The 19,098-nt window shown below is 46.0% G+C and overlaps 1 protein-coding gene across 1 annotated transcript in view; it reads right to left on the bottom strand.

Moving 5' to 3' along the window:
* The window catches only part of LOC119372409 (putative protein kinase C delta type homolog), a 559,671-nt gene that overhangs the window by 13,807 nt on the left and 526,766 nt on the right, over positions 1-19,098 (bottom strand). The window contains 2 exon segments of the mRNA XM_037642881.2: positions 720-874; positions 877-907. Coding sequence (XP_037498809.1) covers positions 720-874; positions 877-907 — 186 coding nt within the window.

Raw genomic sequence — 19,098 nt, 5'->3', positions numbered from 1 at the left:
TGTCGCCTGCTGTCGTCACAAACTCTTCTCCATTACTTTACAGCCCTTTTTCAAGTACAGGGTAGCAAACCGGAGGTTTCCTGTGGTTAACGTCCCTGCCTTTATTTTTCTCGCTCTCGCTCTATACTCCTTGCTTGACGACTTCCGGCCTGCTTCTTGTCACCCGGAACTGGAAATTTCTGGCTGTGTCCGAAAACCCCGAAGCTCATATTAAAAGAAGATAATGGTTATAAAGTTAACAGTTGCATGTATACTTGTGATATCAGAACATAAGTTTACATAAGATAAGGGCCAATTAACCCTGATGATAATTAATGAACATTAATCGAAAGAGGTCATTCAAATAGCAGACAGCTTTATCGTGAGCACCTGGGATCGTTACGGCACCTGGCATATCTGAAACACGCGGTTCTTCGTACGTGGTCTCTGTGATCGGTGGCCTCTGCGCTTCTTTGTTATGGGCTCTGAATCAACTCCGGCACCGCTACGGCGCGTTGGCGCAGTTCATTGCGGAGGTCACGCAGAGGAAAGCGCAGCTGTAAATACCCATTTGACAGTCAGGAGTACGCTGAAGCTATGGAAGAAGGCGAGCAAAAGTTAACGATAAATCTATCCAAGTGAACCAAAACTTCACCAAGTGCTATGGCCTAGTGCCATTGAAGACACTTGAAAGTCGCACCTTTTATTTTTGCGACGGGCATGTTGAATAGAATTCTCACCAGGACCAGGAGCGACTTGGCCTCGCGGCTGAGGAACCTCGGATAGTAGGCCTCCTCGTTGCACACGGACCAGAACAGTTCGTCTTCGTCGGTGCCGTTGAAAGGCGATTGACCGATGAGCATCTCGTAGGTCAGGATGCCGAACGACCACCAGTTACCGACTGGTTGTAGTGCTGGCCCTTGATGATCTGCGACGTGCACGTCAACAGAGTTAGCAGTCGCTTTTAAGAACACCGATTTCTGTCTCGCATGGCTCAATAAGCATCACCATATTTGATTTTTCAATGGCGTCGTTGATGTTCATTATAGCACCAGTGTTTATCTCCACGCCGGAAAAAAAAATGCGAGCCGTATTGCGTACTAACATGATTAGTGACCTGACTCAAGGTCTCTAATGCAGCCGCACATTCTCCGCGTGTGGTGCATTGGAACAGTATTCAAGCGGGCGTGTTTTAGCAATGGAGCTGTTTATGGCCGAGGTAAACCCCTAGGTATTCGTCGTCCGCACTTTCTAGCCCAGATGCGAGAGCGAAGCCTGAAGAGAGGGAGAGCACGGGTAAAGCTAAGTGGGTGAGAGGGAAGGCTGGTAGAGAAAGGGTAACAACGTGGAGAGGGTGAAGCTGGATAGAGAGGAGGAGAGCAAAGGCGAATTTATGGCGGCAGGGAATCAAGTGTGGAGAGGAGGACTGGCTGATAACCGTACTGGAAAAGCTGGGGCTCTCCCATTCGTTCTGGAATGTTCGGCAATGGCCAAGCTAAAACTGATGCCACCATCTCCGCTGTTTAACCAACATCATCTTCTCTTTCATTCTTTTACATCCCCTTCCCACGTGCACGGTAGCAAACCGGAGACTGCTTCTGGTTAACCTCCCTGTCTTTCCTTTCTCCCTCTTCTCTCTCTCTTCGTGACGTTAAGTCAGTTGAAGCTGCGCACAATTTGTTTTCTCAATGTCTTCTGCACAACTCCCGTTTCGCCATCCCAGAGCAGGGCAGGAAACCGGAAACTCGCCTCTGATTAACCGCTCTTCGCTTTCTCCTTCTCGCTTTCTATGTCGTATATAATATTGCTGACGCGAAGGTCGCGGGACCGATTCCCGGCTGCGGCGGCCGCATTTCAATGGAGGTGAAATGCTACAGACCCGTATACTTAGATTTAGGTGCACGTTAATCAAAACACCAGGTGGTCAAAATTTCCGGAGCCCTCCACTACGGCGTCACTCAAAATCATATCGTGGTTCTGGGACAAAGAACACCAACAATTATTGTCATTCATTATCTCGTATAAAATAGGCTAATTGGTTCATCGTGAACCTAAGTGTTTAAAGCGCAAACAAGACATAACGAAATGACCAACGCTGACTTACAAGTGAATTCTCATTCGACTGAGATCACCTGTATAAATGTGCGCACATCGTCCCAATATTTCGAAAAAACTCGACAAAAAGCAGGTTCCTTTTCTGTCTATGATAATGATGTCGTGCTGACACAGCTATTCGACTTCAAGCAAAAAAAAAAGTTGTAATTCGGCACTCATCCTGTTATCATGTCCCTTTACTTTGTCGTCGTCTTGTTTGTGCTAAAGCACACGGTTTCATTTCGTACGCAACTGCTGGCCTGCATTTCCAGATATCTGTTAACAGACGAGGCATCGTCCTTGATAAGGTGCGAAGATTACACGCAAGAACCTAAGTTGCGAGTTCGTCAGTTTCTCCGTTGCTTGTGTACAGTCTCCACGCTTGAGCTTCCTTTGTCATCAAAGAGCCGATTATCGCTACAAGTTTTGTAAGAGATGAGAGCGCACGTACAGTTTTGCCGCCGTACACTAGGCGGAAGGTTCGATTCGCGGCCGTGGGGGTCACATTCCGAAGGGAACGGGAATGAAAATGCGACTTTGACCACTTAAAAAAAAGACAAAAAATTATGGCGGCAGAAATAATACCAAGTCCTTCCCTACAGCGTCACTCGTAGTGAATGTGATATGTTTCGTGAAGCAAGACGCGGAGCCGAAATACTAGAGGCCTGCGTACGTAGATTGAGGCGCACGTTAAAGAACATCAGATGGTCAAAATTTCCGGATCCCTCCTATTACGACGTCCCTCAAAATCATATCGGGGTTTTGGCGCGTAAAACCGCAACAATAAGTATATTATTTATATTATTCGTGAATAAGTCCACCATAATAAAATCGTGATCAATAAGAGAACGCGAACAATGCTTCTTGCAACATTTTATTAACGCCGTCTTTAGCGAGTTCTTCCCACTGTAAATGTCACTGTATTACACGCCACCTATGTCAAAGTTGAAGCTGGCGTTACTTGATTTTTGCCAGACTTTCTGCCCATAGTTTGGAAGACCGAAATGTATTGCTTTATTAATGTTCCTGGGTTCTAAAGACAAAAAGAGAAATCTCCAATCAGAAGGTTTATTTTAAGAAACCCGACGTTTCAAATAAACCTTCTCGTTGGAGATTTCTCTTTTTGTCTTTAGTCTTTCACCCAACCAGGCAGACTTCTGCCGAATGTGTACCTTTAATTCCTGGGTTCTTGCTTTGCACTGGAGTTTTGGATGTATCTTTGTTTGGCTAGCTCGAATGTGAAGCACGCAAGCGGGCACAGCTAGATCCACAAAAAAATTCCGGAGGTATCTCTTCCCTAAAAATTGATGCATTGCTGAAGAATCATTGAGCTTTAACTATAGATACTAGATACCGTCGGTGCGCGTACCAGAGGCCACTTAAGAATAACCTTCTAATAAGAGTTACAATAATCTTACAAACAACATAGCCGTGATGCCTTTCGAAGTAATTTTCGAAATCGTTTTGTTGTGAGAACACTAAGGACGAAAATGAAGAAAATTATCTTCAGCTATCAAAGAGACGAGACTCTCAGATAGACAAGAACCAGCCAATAAGCAATTAATCTCAAGGTGACCTTTCGCTACACATAGACAGCTAATCCGAAGGCGGTCCATGAGGTCTGAAAGATCGGCTTAGAAAGGTTAGGCGCTATCTGCTGCTACCATTCAACGCCTTCGTTCGCCGTAAGAGTCTGAGGCGCAAACGTTTAATCCCGTCTTTGTTACTTGACGTGGGTGACTTCTCGAAAGCATACTTTGAAGTATCGTTCATTAATTCCTTCTTTTTAACGCCCATTCGCCAACATAGCGAATTGAAGTTCGCCGTAACTTTGAGAACGAAACGCGATCCTCGAGTGATAAATAATGCCCGACCTAACGTTACAAAAGGTCTGCTCTGCTGGATGGAGGGTCGAACCTTAGCTTATCTATGACGGCCTGCGAGGTGAGGACAACAGAAGCGAAACGCATTACGGCGTAAGCGTTGAATAAAGCGTTTACGTCTTACCCGGACTGTTTGATGCGTTTGCCCTGTGCCTAATGCGTACCCTGCGCGTACGGCTTTACCGAATGGTTGAGTCAGTCGAGAATACTTTTAAACTTAAATAAACTTAGCCCCGTTGCCATATTATTACTTTCCACGGGAAGTTTACTCGAGGGGGTGCAAATGTCGATAAAGAGTTAGCGAGTTTTGAATGGCGGTGTGAGTGCTGGCTCGTGTAAGGGGTACGTAATTATAATATGCTAATGCCATTGGCGGATTCCTTTAAACTCTTGGAGGGCAGACAATAAGGTCAGCTGAGGGGAAACTTTAAGAATACTTTAAGGATTTGCTGACGCAGTCCATTACTCCTCGGGACTTCCTTAATGAGTTACCGGTTTTAGAACTTGGACGGCAAAATGTTAATCGTCCCATTAGTACACTGGGTCCACTCGTTCGCTCGATATGTTCCTCCTAAGTACCTTTGATGTTAAAGCCGACGGCTCTTCTCGTAAACATCGCTTCGCGTGGGTGAGAGCAAGGACGGTGTTATACAACGGTAAACCGAATTGTAAAAATACACTGGAAAGTACAAGAGTTCTAAGCCGGACGAGAGCGGCAAAGGATGCGGAAGTTGATGAATTGACTTTGGATAAAGCAACGGCGCAAGGAACGACGTCACAGAGACCACGTGAAGCGCACGTCCTATGAGAAAATTTTAAATACTGGCTATACTCAAGATCCGCATGCACGGTATAATGTATTTATTTGTCTGTGAGTACAGTGTCATTGCAATCAATATTTTCCTGTATCTCTTCACGTGGGACGTCAGTGTTTTTTCCGTGACAGTGATCAGTTCGGGAGTGGCATGTTGAAAAGTTCTTTTGCCGGGTTTAGCTTCTCGAAGAGGCATAGGGAGCGAGTGACATATTGCGTAAAAAAACATGGCTGATCCCTCCGTCATATGAATTGGTATAACACGAAAGGGAAACGCGTCTTCACAGAAGTATTGCGTATTGTGAAGCGATATATGGGAGCTTGTACAATGTCTGTTGGTGTTCGACAGCTATAGCACCGTTTGACGTGGATGCACATGCACCCACGTTGTCGCCTAGGGGCACATATACATACATCGCGACGAATAACGCCCATGATCATGATTTAACCGTGGTGGTAGCTGAAGTTTTTGACGACACAGCGTATCGTGAGTCCCGCGCAAAGATGACATCAACAAGCACATGATAAACACACTGATACAAACGGCGCGGTGTGCGCTCCCGAGTAATAGCGTAACCTACGCCTGTGCTCATGCACACACTGCCACACTGCGCTTCAGCAACACGGGAGACACTAGATCCTAGCCTGAGCCGCGAACGCGCGCAGGCGTTCCACGTCCCGCTGGCCTCTGCTCTCACTGCACCAACGCCGTCGCCCGTGGCCGTCGACATCGTTGCCTTTCTGCAGAGCTTATTGCAGCAATTTTATTAGTCGGTGCTATTGCACTCGAAGCAGTCGGCGGCGAAACACCGTTGGGCGCATGTTCAAGTTGGAAAACTCCGACAACGAGGCGTCACGCGCTAACACGAAGCGAAAGGCAAAGGACGTAACTGCGTCTACGGCGACTCCCCGATGCTAATGCGGCCAGTGTTTTTCACTAGACGATTTAACCATAGTCCGACATTGCGTGCCGGCGCGCAGACTCAGAGGCCATGCTTTAACTGCGTCGTCGCCGAAGCGTTCTCTATCGGCGCTAGTAAGTGTCATGCCGCATTACTTCTCTTCACCGCTCACAGACGGAGGCGCCGCTCCACCCCCGCCTCGCCCCGCCAACAGAGAGCACCGAGCGAGAGTGTGTGAGATATATAAGGCGCGTTTGTGGGGTGACCTGCATCTGCCTCGGTAGTTTAGTGGGTAGAGCGCCGGGCGCTTGTCGTCGCGAACCACGAGGTCGTAGGTTCGATTCCCGGCGGAGAAACTGTTTCTTACAATTCTTTCTATCTCATCCGTCAGCGTCCATTTTGTCAACGTCATATCCGTGACGGAAATGAGTCACTAAAGTTTTGGTGGACCTCGGCATAAAGCAATTTCGTGTTAAAAGAGAGAGGGAGATAGCGAACACTATTAGTTAAGTGAGAACCAGCTGTCGTGCAAAGAGTACTTCCGCTGTACAATGACGCATGAGGGGCGTCGTAGTGAACGTTCTCGAAGTAAGGCTTACAGAAAGGAGTTCTTTGAAATGTATACAGAGAAAGGTGCGCAAGCGTAGTTGTAACCGATATCGTTTGAAATTCGGTTAAAAATAACTATGGTGTTTTACGTACCAGAAGCACGATATCATTGAGGTGCGCCGCAATGGGGGACTCCGGCTTAACTTTGGCGCCCTGGGATTCTTCAAAGTCCACGTTAGTCTAAGTGCACAGGTGTCCTTGCACTTTAATCTTATCGAAATGCGGCGAACGGGACTGGGAATCGAACCATCGCACTCCTGCTTAGCAGCGCCACACTTCAGTTGCTAAGGTAACGGTGGGCAATAAATCCAGTCACCAAGGACTTCAATCGAACGCGCTGCTTGTTACTCCGCAGTAGAACGTCACACCTACGAAAAAAAAAAAACTGTTTAAATTATTGTTTTAAGGCAATACAGAATTTTTCAAAGATCGCTTGTGACAGATATTGTACTTGCAATTGTTGATTTTAACGCGATAGCGTTAGAGAGCTCGTTTCGCAGAAATGCCGCCGTCGGTGTCGGCGTCGCTACGTCGCTTGTGAGCGAAAAATCGTCCGTGATCGAAAAATCGAGAAAGATGCAAATAAAATAAACAGTAACAATCTCAGGTCCCATTGAGGATCGAACCCGGGCCGTCTGCGTGGCAAGCAGGTGTCCTACCACAAAGCCACGATGTTACTCACAACTGCTTCGGGAAAAAACACTACATAAATGCCATGTAGTGGAAGGAGTTTCCTTAACCCATTTTGTTCGGCAGGTGTCACGACGAAAATGAGCCCATTCGGCGATTTTTGATCAATCCAAGGAGGCGGACATTACCTAGGTGATAAATCAAATTACATAATGGGCTAATTAAAGCACAATAACGAATTAACGTTTTAATTAATTATATTACGGCATATATCACATTTTGCTAATTGTAGCCCGCGATTTCGGAAGGCGCGTACACATTGAACGAGCTTGGAGGGTGACACGAGTTTCGAGTTGGCCATTTCCAAATTCGGCGACAAAATAGAGGCAGTTGAAGTTAGTATTTTGCTGCTGCGCAAAAAAAGAAATGCTTTTGTAAAAACACATTGTTTTTGCCAAAATAACGTTTAAGTGGATCGGTCAGTTGCAATACGTGCCGTAAGGAAAATTATGACAAAATAATTAATGAATATTGGTTAATCAGTTGATTAAATATTTGTTTTTTTAAGTTATGTTCGCCACGAGGAGCAATCAAGCTCAAAGGCTACAATATGTTATCCATCACAGGCGTTTTCTAAAATTTTTTATTTTGTAAAATGAAAACCATTCTATATACATAATTGTAATAAATTACAAGGACGCAAACAAATTGAAAGACAAACTGGTTTCGCATAAACGCCTAAAATATTTAACATAATTTAGACACAAAAATCAACTAATAATTTATTCCTGTGAATGTAATATCTGAGGTCTAATGCGTTTCAGACATTGGCAGAGGTCTTTCACCTTGCGCAAGCCTTGGTAGATTGACACCAAGTTAGGATGCTGGCATCTGCACTGATCGTTGTTTCCACAAAGGGAATATACCTTATCTGTGGTAAAAAATACTTTACGATTGCTTTAGCTGAAATTGCAACGCATATGCTGAACACGTGCCGTGTGGCTGTGGCGGTTGTTGTCATTTTTTTTCTACGCCGTGCAGTTTCGGTGCTCACTTATGCCACTCTGATCCACGAAGCGCGTTCTCCTTCAAAAGAAATAAACAACGTCACATATATCTTTCCACGTTTTGTGGAAAAGAAGAAAGAAAACGACACTCTATTTGCATAGCACATAGTACACAGTCTTCGTGCAAAGCATGTTCCACTTGTGTGTTGAATAACTGGCAGACACATGCAGGGTGACATGCAATTTCGTGCTTTCTGAAAAACGCGCCGAGCGAATGCCCTGTGAGCGTTTCAGTTTATACAAAGTTCATTCCGGGCATGCTTTTCAGCGTCCTGCGGCAGAAACGAACGAGCTGAAAAGAAAATTCACTCGCGACGAAATTGCATGCGACACAGCTTGAATCACAACTTTGCGGTGTTTCCGTGGCTCCGCAAAAGTTTTACTTCTAGCAGGCCTTGACGCTTTGTATACTCAGTGAAAGAGACAGAACTTTGTTTACACCGAAGCCTGCCTCGTGCCTTCTTTTCGTAGAATTAGATATGCGAGACATTTCCCTCACTCTAATCATATCCAGCTGCCACAACTGAAGGAGCACCAGTCAACAGCGTACTTTTAGCCATTCCGAAGAACAAACTCGCTGGGAGTTTATGTTGAGAATGGTGGCGCATACAAATGGACGAACACAGGGAAACGCGAAGAGGACGGAAAGAGTGAATTTATACGCGCAACAATTCCCATCACATGCATGTACCGACTCGCCCATCAGAAAGTTCTAAAATCGCTGAATGTTCCGATGTTCGTTTCGGTAGAGTTGACACCTGTGTCAGTTGGTAGATATTGTTCAGGATTTGAGCCAGAAAAATGACGAAACACAAGATGGATTATCAGCTGTGCTTTATCCACAACAATCTTCTAGGAAAATCAGGCGGGATTTCCTAAGAGATGTCGTTACCGCTGTTGTTTGGTTTTATGATTTCGAGCTGCGCATTCCCGCCTTGTTTTCCTAGGAGATGACTGTTTTAGATAAAACACAGTTGATAATCCAGTCGTATTTTGTGCCAATTCTGTCTTCTGTGTTTCGTCTTTAGGCTGGTTCAAATCCTCAAGTGTTTGTTTCAGTCAAAGCTATGGCGGTGGTTCCGAAGCGCTGTTCAATGCAATTCGCGCAGCACGCGAGGAGCAGAGCATATCAGTAAAAGAAGCTCGCAACCACTTGAAGCTATATACACTTAACTGGAAAACATGACTGCTGTTTGAACGCATGTTCAAGAGGAGCACTAGCTGCCTAGATTGTCTTGCACAGTGTATACAAGCGATACTCCCAGAAATTCCGGCTGGCCAACATACTAGCTCCATAGCTAAATGCTACTATTGCTACTACCTGTAAAAAATGATAACAATACAGATTTCCAAGGATGTTTTATTTACAGTGTAGAGCTATTATTAATGACCAGTGGCAACACTGATCACTTGTTCCAAAGGTCACAGGAACGCGCGAGCGCGCGCGCACGCAGACACCCGTACACATACCACATTGCCCGTAACGGTAGACAGGTTATTCGTGTATGGATTACTAATAAAACATGTAAATGTACTCCTTCTTGACAGCAAATGCTCGCTAGCCGTAGTTTTTGAAGAAGAAGTGTTGTGACGTTTTGATACCCCTACGGTTCTCTGAATCACAAAAGTAAAACAAGTTGGGCCGTGCTTTTTTAATTTTTTTTTTTTGTTGGCATGATATAAGGAGATGTTGGCACCCAAATACGGCGCAAGCGACTCCTTAGCTCTTAGAGGTGTCGAACATAGAACATACAGGCTCCAAAATTTTCTAGCGTAACAAATGCGCCCCACAATCTATAACTTGAAGAACACCATGATACAATAATATGACGTATCAAAAATACAAAGAATAATGTCCTGTAATGTGAAGTTGTGAAGTCATACATCATGCAGATGAATGAATGAACATAGTCAACAATCACATATATGTGTATGCACGGTGGCGTTCAAATGAAACGTAACCAACATAACATAGCCTTAAAAACAAGCATAGTCAGCAGTCACATAGACGCACATTGTGACGTTAAAACAAAACAAAGCTTAAATGCGTTAGTAACGGCCGAGAGTGCCGCTATATTCAAGAAAATTTTTGAATTCTTTTAAAGCGCACTTCTGCGAGTGTTTTGTTGGCCGCGGGTCCAAAAGTTTCTTCAAAATTTATACGTAGTAGATGGCGCACTGATCTGGGGTATATTAAAGTCACTGTAACGGGAAAAGTACCGCGTTCCTTTTCTCTTCGCCGCCGCGCCCTTCCGGCGGCTTCGCCACATAAATGGTCCAGCTCGCTCGCCTCGCTAGTGTCTCCCGGCCGCAGACGCACGGCGCTTTGGAGGGCGATTGTTTTTATAGGCTCAGGAAAGCGTGCAGGAACATTACGACATCCCGTATCGTTTTGAGACTTCATCGAAAGCCTATCGAGGCACCGAAGAATGTCCGGGTAAGGCCCTCTTTACCATTCCCTGCGGGAAAAAGGATGCCAAACGACGGGCTGTGTGGCTGCACAGAATTAGGCGGGAAAAATTTGCTCCCGCGACTGATACCCGCATTGTGAGGTAAGCGCTTCATTGCGAATTCGCGAATGTTTCGGGGAATGTTTGCGCCTACCCTGCACTAGTGCAGCTTGTTTCGCGTGGTTGTCGCAGGAGGTTCATGCACAAAAACATTTTATTATGTTTGGCGTAAAATTGACGCCTTTGGGCTCACATATAATGATCAGCGCGCTATGAAAACTGACTGCTACACATTGATACTGCCTGACGTGACTGTATGGCGAACACAAATAACAGGTGGAAGCATGAAAATAATGACTGATGCTCTCGCGGCCGGTTCGCTTGCTTGATATGCACCAAAATCGGTATTACGTGACGTGACTGTGTGACCAACATATATACCGTGCAGTAACATGAAAATAATGGTACGCATGTCATGTAAAGCATGATTTACATGCCATGCTCATGATGCTCTCGCGTCCGGTTCGCTTGCTTGATATGCACCAAAATCGGTATTGCGTGACGTGACTGTAATGCAAACGTAAATAATAGGTGGTAACATCAAAATAATGGCACGCATGTCATGTAAGGCATGATTTACATGCCATGCTCATGATGCTCTCGCGGCCGGTTCGCTTGCTTGATATGCACCAAAATCGATATTGCATGACGTGACTGTATGACCAACATAAATACCGTGCATTAACATGAAAATAATGGTACGCATGTCATGTAAAGCATGATTTACATGCCATGCTCATGATGCTCTCGTGGCCGGTTCGCTTGTTTGATATGCACCAAAATCGGTATTGCGTGACGTGACTGTATGACCAACATAAATACCCTCATGATTTTCACGTTACCACTTGTCATTCGTGTTCGTCATACAGTCACCTCACGCTATACCAATTTGGGTGAATTTCAAGCTAGCGAACCACCCGCCATCGCAGCATGCGCGTGGCAAGTAAGTCATGCCGTACATGACATGGAAGTCATGATTTTCATGTTGCCACCTATCACTAACTTTCGTCATACAGAAATAGCTCGTCATAAAAATTTTGGTATATATGCATTTCAATTAAACGACCGCGGGCGCCCCGAAACCATGTCATGTAAATCATATTTTACATGACATGTCTGTCATGATTTGCACGTTATAACCAGTCACTTATGTTCGTCATACACTCTTGTCACGCCATAACAATTTTGTTGTGTATCAAGCTATCGAAGCGGCCGCGAGCGCACCATGAGCGTGGCATGTAAATCATGCCGTACATGGCATGCATGTCATTATTTTCATGTTATCAACCTAATTTAAATTCCTCATACAGTCATGTTATGCCATACCAAATTTGGTGTACTTTCCATTAACGAAGCGGCCAGGACAGCACAAAGTCGGGGGCGGATAGATAGATAGATAGATAGATAGATAGATAGATAGATAGATAGATAGATAGATAGATAGATAGATAGATAGATAGATAGATAGATAGATAGATAGATAGATAGATAGATAGATAGATACGTACAAAGTCACAGAAATTCGCTAAGAAATGCTTCGCATTTTATAAATGCAGACAGCCGAGCGCGTAAATGCCGGGCAGTTCGCATTTCTTTATCGCGTTAGTACGCGTGCGTGCACATGTAGGCAAGTGAAAATTGCCGCTATTTCTTTCCTAATCAGTGAGATAACAACGGTATGCTTCATTCGGGGCTGCAAAAGCGCACGCAATGCGTAAAACATGCGTTACTCCACGTGAAATCAACACCGCACCGCCGCAGCTTCGGCCGCGCTGGACCAAATATGGCGGCGCGCACGACGGTCGCGGTACTTTTCCCGTTCCAGTGACTTTAGGGTATATATATGTTAGATTTGCGCGCGCCCATACCCCTCGCCAGACGGTATTCCATCAAATTCTAGACTCGGCAGATTTATTCCCAGTGCACATCATTAAGCGCGAAGGCCGACTCCCGTATGGCGCTGCGTATATGATGGATGATGCCTGCTCTGGAAGGTTCCGTTTTTTCTTCATGATGTGGAAACTCGTTGCACACTTGCATCTACGTTCATCTGCTTGACGTTATACAACGTCGTATGACTAGTTCGATTGATTTATTTCGCCTTTTAAATGCGATTGATGCCGATTTCTTATAGCATTCTCCTGGCACAAATCACGACGTGTCCACTGGCGTAGCCAGGGAGGGAGGGGGGTTCTAACCCTACCGAGCTTTTTAAATTTTGCCCCATGTGTGTATATACACGCACACACGAGAGTACATAAAGTGCGCCCGTGGTGTCCATTTCTTTCTTTGTCCCTTGTGTGTGTTGCGCAGCCAGTCGCGAATCAGTACCGATCAGTACCGTGAGTCAGTACTGTTATACAAAGTATGGTTGAACATCCCCCTTCCCCCCACGCACACACACAAAAAAAAATTGCTGGCTGCGCCCCTGATTGGGTTCCCCAGCAGCAACGAACTTCTGGCCATATTTTACGCACATACATGCAGTTGGGATGATGAAACAACTAAATAGAACTGAATGTCGCGATAAGAACGTGGACAATTAAAAACAAGGAGCTCTATAGTGTCCTTGTCTGTCCTTGTTGAGTGGCATCGGTTTTATTGCTTCTTTCTCAAGATGGCCCCCGTTCTGGCATTCCCAATTCACAGTTAGTTGCCCGCAGTACGCGGCCTTCACTGCTAGTCTGAGAAAGCCCAATGTATTCTTGAAGAGGAGAAGGGGGGCCTTCTGCCTGGCAGTTTTTAGTGTCAAACTTTATTTGACATCCGCCGTGCACATACATACAGGGTATTTAAGACATGTGTTTGAAAGCCCTCAACAATAAGGGAAGTTCTATATTTGCTTGCCACCTTCATAAAACTCACAAGGGTCTCCTATCCATTCGCCTAAGGCGACTCGAAGACGAAAGCCATATTATTTATCTTCTCAGTCGATGTATTGATCCTCCCGGACCCCCTCGAAAAATTTTTGCCCCTAACGCGGTTTTGCATTGTCTGCAGGATCGGAGGCATTGCATGCTTTGTGCACCTCATCTAGTTTTGCACTGCCTCCGTGATCGGCCAACGTTTAACCAAGTGACGATGTCATGTCAACATGTGATGTCACGTTATGTAATGTCATAGTGACGTCACAAATTTTGGTAACTTGTGCCGTAATGATCAGGTCAAATGGTGACGTCATCACGTGGTGATATCTTGCATCACTCGTATTGACGCCGATGCCGAGGGACGTCGACAGTCAGTTTTCGCGTTTTATGAGGCATCTAGGGCTTTCGCCTTAGTAAGGTGTTACTAAAGACATCTATTACGGGAATAATAATAGAAATTAAATATTACCTACTTAATTAGAGGAGGCAGGTGGTCGGGTCCAATTGGAGAAATGAAGCTCTTACTATGAAGAGCCCATTGCCGGTTTGAGATTTCCAAAAAGCGGCTGCTGGCAATTTTTTTGTGGAGTGAGGAAGTTTGACGAATTTCGCCGGCTAAACCGAAACCGAAACGCAAAAGAGTGCGACTGCCACACTGCTCCGAGACGTCCAGATTGAGCGATCGTAGTAATATCAACCATCGATCTACTACGCTTCGTGAGTGTGCGGACTGTGCTTGCGATTATGGCACGCCACAGGAGCACGTTGCTTAACCAATGCAGAACTAACAACACTTGCAACAGTTGTCGGAAACAGTGACGCCATTCCGGTCGTCTGATAGGGCATGTCACTTGCGCTGAGAGGCGTTTCGGTTTCGGTTGCAAGAGAGAAATTGATCGGATTTCGTCGCTCCGCAAAAACTACAGGTGGCCGCTTCTTGGAGGGAGAGGTAGAAGGAAAGGAAGGAATGTCAACCTGACTCTCGTCCTGTTTGCTATCCCAAGCTCGGGGAAGGGGATTAAGAGAAGAAAAGATAATGAGATAGAAAGAAGTGAGCATACGAAACATTCACGAGAGGTTAAATAACACTGCTGCGTTCTATGCACGTTCGTATCTTTACAACTTGATAGTAATGGACTCAGGGTCTCAGTTATATCACATTCCACTGTAGGTGTTGACAAATTTTCGGCCTCATTATTAACGACAGTACTAGTTGAGTCATGGTGCCTACTGAAGGCTTGCGAGCCCTGGCCATAGAACACCCAGTACCTGTTGTACGGACTTAGCGTGCGGTGATTTCAGCTTGCCGACGTACACGCGAAGTGTGTCTAACAATGACTGAATCACTATGATCATTGGTTTGCCTTCTTCAGACAACTCGTCAGTCGGAGGTTCAGAGTTCAATTTTGTCGATGAGCACCGTTGTAGAATGAATAGGGCGCAGACAGGAGCGCCAGCGAAAGACGAAGACGAGGACGGTTGTTGGTGCTCGTGCTGAGCTAGTTCACCTGAGCTAGTTCTTTAATAGACGCATCACGGACTCAACACTAAACGCGTACCATCAAGTGGTGTAGGTGCTGGTTATCTTTTGTACCTTGGAACACCGTAACCGGACTCTACCTTCACCGTCCACAATGCCCGACGACGTTGCACAGCAGAATGCTGCCACACCCCCAGCTGCTCGCTGTCCCGGTATTCCAAGGGAGCTCGACCCAGTCATCTTCAGCGGTACTAATGAGCAGGACGTCCACGACTGGCTCTCTTCGTACGAACGAGTGAGTGTCAAGAACGAGTGGGACGATAACGACAAACTTGGCTGCGTCCACTTCTACCTGAGAGGAGTCGCGGAACTCTGGTCCAGCAACCACGAGGCTGAGATTTCCAAGTGGGCCTCTTTCAAAACGACCTTCGCGGACGTATTCGGCCGACCGACAGTCCGCAAGCTCCGCGCAGAACAGCACTTGTGTGGTCGCGCCCAACTGTCTGGAGAGTGTTTCACTTCGTATATTGAGGACGCCGTAGGCCTCTGCCTCAACGTAGGTCTCAACGCTAAACGCGTACCATCTCTCTGAATATTCATGCGGCTGCGACCTCGGTAACGTAGGCCAAACGTCTTCAGTCATGTCCATACCTTCCTCGGTGTTCCGGTTTGTTTCGGCCGCCGCCGATCCGTGTAGCTGTGGCTTCGGCAATGTAGGCCGAGGGAAACCCACAGAAACCGTGCATTCTAACACATCATGTTTCGCACAGGCAGCGAAGGAACTGGGCGGCAAGGGAATGGCGAAGTAGTGCGTCTAAGGGACGCTGCAGATGAAGATGCATTGGTTTTCTTTGATGAATAAGCCAATTTGTCCTCGCCGCGCCGAAACCCATTCCGCGGACAACTGTAATGTCAATGTTCTCAAGTCTTCGAATTGTAGTGGATCGCATCGCGACGCTTCCGAAACAGTAAGAAAGCGACGGCTTCCTGGAAATCACATAGTGGCGATGGACTCTTCGAAGGAAGGACTTGATCTCTACCGTTCGACCCGACCACCTGTCTCCTCTAATCAAAAATATATTTAGATGTACTTTTGTAATTCATGTTGTAATTATCGTCTCTAAGCTTAATCCATCTGCGGCCACTCAATAAGTAATTATGAAGGCAGCCAGCAGATATCGCATTGCCCTTGTTTTTGAGGATTTGCGGGTACATTTCTTGAAACACACGGTGTACATGATGCGATGTCAGGAACTCAAGACTGAGAACTCTATAAATGACTTGGCGAAGATCTTTACCTTCTAATAAGGCAGAAAAATAAAATAGAGACTCGCGGTTACGAATATAATAGATATATATGAGATCATAGTTTCCGTCTGCCAGTTTCTTAGGATGTAAACATGCCACCTGGTTCTGTTTGAATTTTGCAGTTCGATCGCGCTACGGCTGGACGCTTATGTTCCGTAGCATTAATCCATATGGGCTGCTATGCAAAGCGCAGGTTCGATGTACCTACACTTGCTTATCTGTGACAAGGGTATACATTCTCTCAAATTAAGCGAATGTTTACAAAAAGAAAAAAACAACAACGAAGAAACATTCTAGGCGTGACATTACTATGGCAAGCACCAATGGACACCAGAGCTGAGGGATAGCCTCAGCGACGAAAGTACGACGCCGCACAACTTTGTTTTATTCCCTCCCTGCCTCCTCACCCTTGTCTTCACTTCCCTTTCCCGTTCACCACCCTCCTACTCCGCCCTCGCCTCACTCATATTTTTTTATTGATATGATGCAGAAGGAGATGTTGGCGCACAAATAAGGTGTCGGCTACTCCTTAACTCCTGAGTGGATCGGGGATACAACACAAGAAATAAACGTGCAAGCACTAGTACATGGAAAATGAGCACACGAGCACACTCATTCTTTGCCTTTACACTTCATTGCCTTACTATGTTTTACTCTCTCGCTTCCTCCTCATCCTCACCCTCGCTTCCCTTTCACAACTCTGCTATGCTATGCTTTCCCTCTCGCTGTTTGCTTGCCCCCTCTCCCGGCGTGGCTACGCTGCGAACGACATCGTTGTACACGGACTTAGCTCGACTATGACAGCTCCGCTGCAATAATGTTGCCTTTATTCTGAGTCAGCAGATACAGTAAGAGTACATTCAATGATCTGTGTGGTCGTCTGATGCGCCGAAGTTTAATCTGCATTAATTAAGGCGAAGGTCGTTTCTCGCGCCCTTCCTGATGCCCTTCGTCCCGTTCTCCGAGTCAAGGAGGGAGCGCCGAAGAGCACTGTCGTCGTCAAGGGATCCGTCTTCCAGCAAGACGTATTACAGCCGTGTTTTCAAAGAAGAGAGAGAGAAAAAAAAGAACGAATAAATGTTCTCATCGTGATCGTTACGGATCACCTGCTGAGAGTGAGAGTGTAACATTTTAACGACGTCGGGGTCATTCGTCGGGCCACTCTGGGGTCGTAATGCCTCGCGAGAACGAATTTCGCAAAAGGCAGAACAGCTCAGTTCAAAGGAGACGCTTAATGAGCCGCCAACAAGCGCAAAGACACGAGCAAAGGAGGCCGACAATGTGACGACGCCCCAGCAACGAAGAACACTCTGCTTCTACAGTTGCGTGCTGTGAGACGAAAGCTGCAGTACGCGTAGGTCAAGCAGAAACGAGTATACGACGGCGGCTACTGCTACGAATCTCAGAGCCTGCCTTGCAGCCCACTCAGTTCAGCTAATCCATCGGTGGCCTTTCTACTTAGCAGCGCTGTATCAGTAGAGGACAATGGACGGAGCTTTGTTCTTGGTCTCGCCTCGTCCCTCGTGACTGAATCTGTAGCCTTCCCCACACTGCACGGTACTGATGAGCTGGAGCACAACGCCGACGCTCCGTCTAAAAAAAGCGCGGTTCGGCGGGCCGCCGCTTCTGTACCGAGCTAACCGAGTGTGTGAGAATTTTTCTTTAGTTTGCGAGTTTATTCGCTTGTTTTTCGTAATTCTCGTCGAAAGAGGAATGCGTTTCTTTTTCAGGGGTTGTTTATTTACTATGAGTTCCTCCTCTGGTGGCTTCAGTCCAATCTCGTAGAGTTCCCATCGATTTTTCGTGTTTCGGCCAGACCATTTCCATTTTACTCGAGCTCAAAGCGGAGAGAAAACGACTGAGTGGGAAGTTTGTCTCCTGCAGCTGAAGTGAACGGCATGATCAACGAGAAAGGCCTGTTCACTAGCCCGCTAAATTGTCTTTGTCACCGCGAGCGCTGTTGCTGGTCTCCATACAAAACCGAAGAGAATGGACAGCCGAACAAAAGAAAGCACGCACAGATGCCAGCATTCAATAATTTTCTCTTCTAAATTTTATATAAAAACAAGCCTCAATAAAAGCTCCATGATGAAAAAATGAAAATACAAGTTGTGTTCTTTATTGAATGCGATCTCTTTGTATATGATTTCTCAGAGGCCTCGTGACCTCCACATACGAAGTATATATAATGACATTATTACAGTACAATTTTAGTACACACTTCCAAAGCAGTAGGAAAAATGAGGTAAACACGACTTCGACTTTTGCTTTGTTTTTACGGACCATTTTTTGGCCCTGGCATGTGTTTCTTCGTTTACTCCTTGATCCGCGACTCGAGCCTGTTGTACATATTCGTAAATAAAAGCTTGTAATAACGTTATTTGCATCCCAACATCCCGAGATTATTATTATGCACGCCGTAGCGGAAGACTCCGCATTGAGTTTGACCATTTTAGCTTCTTTATGTTGCGCCTAAATCCAATAAGCGCAAGCGCGTTCCCGCATTCCGTCCCCAACCAAATCCGGCAGCCCCGGCCGGGAATCGCGCCCTCGCCATCGAGCTTAGCAGCATCGACACCTTATAGCTTTGAAGCTGCTATGGTGGGCAAATCCTAAGTTTCGTCGCCAGATTTTACAATCCTTCGCAAGACTTCGTCACGGTCGTCTAAACTTTCCGAATAAATGCCATACATTCCTACTTTCGCAACTTTTGCAAATCACCGTATCAACAATATCCTGTCACAACTCTTTCTGTATTTACAGATGTTGATTTAGGAATGTTTGCCAGTGACCGCACGTTTCTGCTTCGAAGTGCTTCTGCGACCTTTCGAACAGTAATTCAGTTGTCACTGATTGCAAGAGAGCAAAAACAGTCGGCAGTTTACTCTTCAACGTGAGGTGCGTGGGCAAGAAGGCACATTAACTTTGTGCCGTCCTCGGGATCTTCACGGCCTT

The sequence above is a fragment of the Rhipicephalus sanguineus genome, chromosome 10 (genome assembly GCF_013339695.2).
Source record: "Rhipicephalus sanguineus isolate Rsan-2018 chromosome 10, BIME_Rsan_1.4, whole genome shotgun sequence".
Taxonomy (NCBI): domain Eukaryota; kingdom Metazoa; phylum Arthropoda; class Arachnida; order Ixodida; family Ixodidae; genus Rhipicephalus; species Rhipicephalus sanguineus.
The sequence above is the reverse complement of the archived record's forward strand: the minus strand, read 5'-3'. Positions and strand labels throughout refer to the sequence as shown.